Below are 6288 nucleotides of genomic sequence, written 5' to 3'. Positions count from 1 at the left end.
TGTGACGTGCACGTGGATTTTGTGAAGGGGTGTGAAAGATGACCTGCAAGCCAAGTGCCAATATTTTACTCCAGATGTGGAACTGGTACCAAAAGACAGCTGTCGGTGACAAACATCTGGAACCAGTTGGTTCCATACTGCAAAACAATTGGTCAAAAACATGATAAAGCACCACCTGTGCTGATGAAGCTTCTCAGTCATCCAGGTCATGTTCGTAGAGACGATTGAAGCAAGGCTTCATCCAAGCAGCTTCATTAGGTCTGTTTGGTGGGAAACATGGTTTATATGTGGTGGAGGACCTCAGTGGGTGGGTCTGCGAGAAACTCACAAAACTATAGCACTAAATGTCTCCATACTTACCTGTCCTTGGTCTGGCTGGCTGTGTCTGGTGTGTCTAACGACTACTTTTCACCATCAGTGAAACATTTCTGTGTCTGTGTGAACTTCTGGTTCCTCAAACAGGATGAAACAGGCGGTTATGTGGAAACAGGTTGTTTTGTGAAACACAAACAGGAAGTGATCTTTACTCTGCTTTAATTGAGCTGTAGAAGGTTGAAGGACTTCATCTATAACACAAATGATATATTTGATTTTCTTCTTCTTCTTCTTCTTCTTCTTCTCCTCCTCCTCAGTACTTGGCCCTGCCTCAGATCTCACTGGGACGTTACGCCTACGTCTTGGACGTCGGTGTGAACGGAACGGCGCTCTCTCTTTGCCAGAGGTACTACAGGAGGGGCACCATCGACCCCGTCAACGACACGTTTGACATCGACCCCCACGTCGTCACGGGTAGGACGACAGACTTTCTGTTTGTTTTCTTCTGTGCAGTCCTCATTAAAATGTGTCCCTTTAGTGCCAGTGCTTCGTCGGCCTTCGGGGAGATGAGTGTGCCACTGATCCACATATGTCAGGAGGTGCCTGCAACTCTGTCCTACTTTTAAAGGCTCAAGCACACAAAAGCTTTTTTACTTTAGTGACAACGTCCTGTCGCTCTCCTTGGAAAAGGAGTCTTTGGATGCACCTGCTGATGTAATCGTCCAGATATCTAAAAATAAACGAGGCTGCACTCTGATTTGAGGAAGTGTTTAAATGTGGGTTCATGTGATGTGGAAACAGATTCTCATTGGAAACTTCCTCATGTGATGTCTTTTAGTTCCTCTCAGACTATTTTCTGATTTCTTTCCAGATTGTGTTGGACTGAATCCACTGACTGATTCTGGAAACGGTGACTACAAGAATTTCACGCTCAAGTTTTACAAGTGAGATGCTTGTCTGACGTGATTTCTCTGCACGGTTTGAACTCTGCGCAGCGATTCCTCAGTGTTTGTCTCTTCTCTCCTCTTCAGGCTGATCAACGTGACCATTGACTTCCAGCTGAAGGCCATTAACATTCAGACCATTTTAAACAATGAAATCCCGGACTGCTACACCTTTGCAATCACAGTGAGCATTTTTTTTCTTTTTCTAATCATCAGAGCATCAGAGAACAGACTTTGATCTACATGTTTGTGTCATCAGGTGGTCATGGATAACCGAGCTCACAGCGGCAAAGTGAAGATCAGCCTCCAGAACCAGGCGTCCATTAAGGAGTGTAAAGACCCCAACGTGTCTGGACATGGTGAGTGACGGCTGGAATGAGCGTAGCCGCTGCTTCATCTGACACTCGATGTCCATAATTGCCTTTAATCCCTTTTGTTATGTCTGTTCCTCTGTCAGCGGAAAGCTACGCGCGGGAGTTCTTCGACGTGCTGGTGGCGACGGTCTGCCTGCTGTCGCTGCTGCTGTGCGGACGCTCCATCCTCAGAGGCGTCCTCCTGGAGCAGGTGAGGAAAGTGGACTTTCTGGTGTCATCGTTTACACATGTTAACATACTTTTCAACAGTGCACAAGATGTTTTATCCATTTAAAAACACTGAAATTTAAGCTGAAGGCTCCAAAAGATGCTACAATGACACAATAAGACAACAAAGCTGCCTCATCATGATGCCCCATTGGCCCAGATATTTGTTATCCAGTCGTCCTCTGGCTACTTCGGAGGCCCTGACACATTGTTGTCCGTTGAATGTATAAGATCTGAATGTCACCTTTAAAGGATGAGCCCGGCACTGATCGTCTCCCCGTCCTTTACTCAGGAGTACGTTCATTTTTTCAAACACAAACTCGGCCGCACCGTGAGCTGGGGAGACAGAATGGAGTTCATCAACGGCTGGTATATCCTCCTCATCATCAGTGACCTTTTCACCATCATCGGCAGCTTTATCAAAATTGGGATAGAGTCCAAGGTAACGCCTTCGCCCTCTGTCTGTAAAACTCACAGACTCTGGTGATTAATCAGAGCCTCCCTCTGTGCCGATGCAGACTTTGTCATCGTATGACGTGTGCGGGATCCTGCTGGGAACCTCCACGCTGCTGGTGTGGGTGGGGGTCATCCGTTACTTCAGCTTCTTCCAGAAATACAACGTATGTGAAACACACACACCCCTCTTTCTACACAAACGCCCACCCACCCCACCTGTGTGTGTATTTAATTGATTCCTGTCTTTCTCTTTACGGCACAGATCCTGATCGTGACTCTGAGAGCCGCTTTTCCTAATGTGATCCGCTTCTGCTGCTGTGCGGCGGCCATTTATTTGGGATATTGCTTCTGCGGATGGATTGTGCTGGGACCCTATCATACTAAGGTAATGTACATTCAGACCAGAAGTACACATCAGAGCAGCCTAATTATCACCAACTAGCCCCCCGCGTATCCTTTTTGTAGCCGTGAATAATGAATGAGGATAAATGGCTATCCCCTCTTGTGTCCACAGTTCCGCTCCCTGTCCATGGTGTCCGAGTGCCTCTTCTCTCTGATCAACGGAGACGACATGTTTGTGACGTTTGCCGAGATGGAGCGGAGCGGCACGCTGGTGTGGATCTTCAGCCAGGTCTACCTGTACACCTTCATCTCCCTCTTCATCTACATGGTGCTGTCCCTCTTCATCGCACTCATCACGGGAGCCTACGACACCATTATGGTACATTTGCTGCTCTCTTGCTTGTTTTGTTTGTTGGTGACTGATGTGTAGGTCAGCTGGGGATTCTGATGTGGTCGTAGGTGTGACGGGCGATCTGTAAAGGTTTGACCCTGCTACCCGGCCGATGAAAGTCAATGTAGAGCAAACCAAGTTTGAGCCTTTCTTATTTGCACCACCAGCTCTTGACAGCTTTCAAAGTCGACTCGTGCAACGCTTAAAATGCAACACATCGCTCGTGCAATAGGGGGTAGCAGAGTCGGATACATTCAGGGTGTCAAACTGGGTGATATTCAGATCAAATTCGCTAGTGAAAAATAGTGTATTCTGATGTCATCTGCACCAAAAAAACAACATGCCAAATATAGACGGTGGTATGTCCGACCTCTCTGCAGCAGAGGTCAGAACAGGGAATTCCAATGTGTTGTTCGGCCTGTGCGTCATTTCCAATAAAAGTGATAAGAACTGGAAATGACATATAAATGAAAAGGTGCCGCAGAGTTTTTCCTCCTCGCCGGGCATATCTGATCTTCTTCTGTAAATATAACGTATTAAATTAAACTACATCGCTTGCGTTTTTGCCCCCTGCTGGCGGCGTATGGTATTACATATGTTCCGACACATTTTGAGTTGCAGGCACACATCATGGCGTGTCAATGCGTCGCGGTGCGTTCGCGTCTGCGCTTCTTTTGCATCATCCACTGTGTTCTCTTGTTGCCTGGGCTGGAAGAGAAGAAGGCCACAGCGCTCTCAGCTCTGTTTAAAGGAGCCTTTGAAGGATGCAGCCTCTAAATTGTGACTTCACACGAGAACGAGTAGTTTTGAAAATATGTTTCTTTCTGTTGTCTTCTGACAGGCACAAACACAGGAGCAGGTACGCATCACAGAGCTGCATGCCTTCATCGCACAGTGCACGGACACACCCAGTTCTGGCAAATTCCGTGGGCCTGAGGGTTCGACGTGCTCCTTCCTGTGCTGCTGTGACTGAGGAGGAGGAGGAGGAGGAGGTAATGGAAATGGAAATGGATGCACAAAAGGAATAAGCAGCCTGTGTGTTGAAGGGCATGAGTTTTTTTTTTCTATCTTTAAAGCAGCACATTTCCACTCCAGTGACAGCTGACTGCGGCTGAACTCCTTTTTCCCCCCTTCTGACAGCCAGCAGGGACCATAAACGCCTGGAGAGTGAACCCACTGACCTTGGACCACTTTCTCTGGTGCCCGTGTTTGAATTTTGCATTTAAATGTGTGCTGGTACGGTAGATTGCACTGCACAGTCACTAGACTGGTTACCTGCTCCAGCTTTTGTACTGTATGAATAATTTATAGGCACTTTCTAAAATGTCAGTTTGTTAGGGCTTTGATGACTAGACGCATTATGCCAGTAAACACTTTCATTACTGGAGGGTCCACTCAGTGAAATGAATGCAAATTTTAGCTGGAATGATCCACTATTTACAGGGTTTTGATTGTGCACATTGCTCCTGAGGTGGCAGGATTTTGGTGCCTCTTGATTATGTAGATATGTGTATGTCTTGAAGCTCCTTACAGCTGTGGCAGAAAAAGACTGACCATTAGCTGCGCTACAAACGCAAATTACAAATTTCTGCCAAGGCCGCTCCTCCTGTTGAGTTTAATTTGCTCACTCCTCGTCCTCTTTTGTTCACGTTCTCCTGCGGCTGAAAGGAGGTGATGATGATGAGGATGATGATGGCTGCACAAGGAAGGACGAGCCCTGCAGCCAGCCAGTTAGTCATCAATATGTATGAACTGCTTCAGCTTTTAGGAGCCAGGTAACTGTGCTGCTAATGCACTGCCAGCATTTGTACTCGTATTACTGTAGAAAATTAGGATTCAAAGCAGGATGTGTCATACTGGAATATGTCAGGAGTTGCATGGCAACTAAAGCCGAGGCAGCATTCATGCCTTGGTTCCGCACAATTCAAAGAAACAACTCGTCAGATAATATTCTTCTGTAGCTCACCTTGAATTCATGAATTCATTTTTGATTCTACATTAGAAGCCAGTGCAGTTTTATCAAGGATTAGCTTTTTATCCCAAATGATCAAACGGTCCGATTTATGACTCATTCTTTGTCATTTCAGTTGAAGAAATCGTGTGATAAATTAGCTTATTGCTAGCTGTAGTTGTTTTTACTGCTGTCCTCTGCTTCCATCCTTAAATCACACATTTCTGATGTAAATATTAAAGCTAGCTCTCGTTACAGACAGCACAGACTGTATTTACTGTCTGTGTGAGCTCGCTGTTTCCTTTTTAACAGGGCCAGTCTCGAGTGAAGGAGTTTGCTGCTGTACTTTAAGACACTAACTAAACGTTGAGATGATAATAACGCATAAACCTGTAATTTAGTGTTAGCTAAAGCTTATCTAGCTAGCTGTAGCTAGCTAGCTGTAGTGTCCATTTAGAAGTGAACTAAATGCCAAAACTAGCTAAAACAAAACTATCCTAGATTAGCCAGGGAAATTAACCTGAGTAAAAAATGAACTACAGCTAGCGAGCTGTAGCTAGCTGTAGCTAGCGAGCTGTAGCTAGCTGTAGCTAGCGAGCTGTAGCTAGCTGTAGCTAGCTGTAGTTCATTTTTACTCAGGTTAATTTGCCTGGCTAATCTAGGATAGTTTTGTTTTAGCTAGTTTTGGCATTTAGTTCACTTCTAAATGGACACAATATACCTTATTAAAGTATGAAAACTTACCGGCTCTGTTATCTAGCTAGCTGCTCGTTGTTTTTAGCTTTTGTGCTTATTTTTCTCTGCAATGCGCCACATTAGCAGGATGATCAGACGTTAGGCGCCTGTCTGAGCACTGACAGTGAGGATTTAATGGTTAATTAACTTTATCTGTGAAATAGTTGAGGGGATCTTTACAAACCAGCAGCTCTCCATTTAACCTTTTTAAAGAAATATTACTGTTAATATAGAAACGTAGTGATGTGGTGATGTCATAGGAAGGACGTGATCAACAAACGGAACAAAAAGGATGTGAGGTGATTTAGATGTTTAATACTTTATGTATTTTTTTCTCACTGATATGTTTACACACATTGATTAATATTGTTTACAAAGAAAGAGAATGTGTATTTTCTTTTTAATGACTTTACAGACATGTTTTATTTGCACTTAATGCAGACGGCTGTGCAGCTTGATTTCATTTGAATGTGTCATGTGGGGCTGATAGATCAGAGCAGAGCAAAGCATGGATGCATCGGTTGTTTTCTTCCCCCCTGGACATTTTATAATGTTGTCTTAATTATTCTTACA

General features: G+C 44.8%; 1 protein-coding gene across 1 annotated transcript in view; it reads left to right on the top strand.

The window, feature by feature from the left end:
* The window catches only part of mcoln1b (mucolipin TRP cation channel 1b), a 7326-nt gene extending 1802 nt beyond the window's left edge, over nucleotides 1-5524 (top strand). The window contains exons 4-13 of the mRNA XM_028411092.1: nucleotides 633-789; nucleotides 1187-1259; nucleotides 1347-1443; nucleotides 1519-1618; nucleotides 1717-1823; nucleotides 2133-2282; nucleotides 2359-2460; nucleotides 2559-2681; nucleotides 2811-3017; nucleotides 3871-5524. Coding sequence (XP_028266893.1) covers nucleotides 633-789; nucleotides 1187-1259; nucleotides 1347-1443; nucleotides 1519-1618; nucleotides 1717-1823; nucleotides 2133-2282; nucleotides 2359-2460; nucleotides 2559-2681; nucleotides 2811-3017; nucleotides 3871-4002 — 1248 coding nt within the window. The 3' untranslated portion in view covers nucleotides 4003-5524. The remainder of the gene's footprint in view (nucleotides 1-632; nucleotides 790-1186; nucleotides 1260-1346; nucleotides 1444-1518; nucleotides 1619-1716; nucleotides 1824-2132; nucleotides 2283-2358; nucleotides 2461-2558; nucleotides 2682-2810; nucleotides 3018-3870) is intronic.
* Nucleotides 5525-6288: the final 764 nt, after the last annotated feature.

The sequence above is a fragment of the Parambassis ranga genome, chromosome 8 (assembly GCF_900634625.1).
Source record: "Parambassis ranga chromosome 8, fParRan2.1, whole genome shotgun sequence".
Taxonomy (NCBI): domain Eukaryota; kingdom Metazoa; phylum Chordata; class Actinopteri; family Ambassidae; genus Parambassis; species Parambassis ranga.
This window is presented reverse-complemented; position numbering and strand designations above follow the sequence as displayed.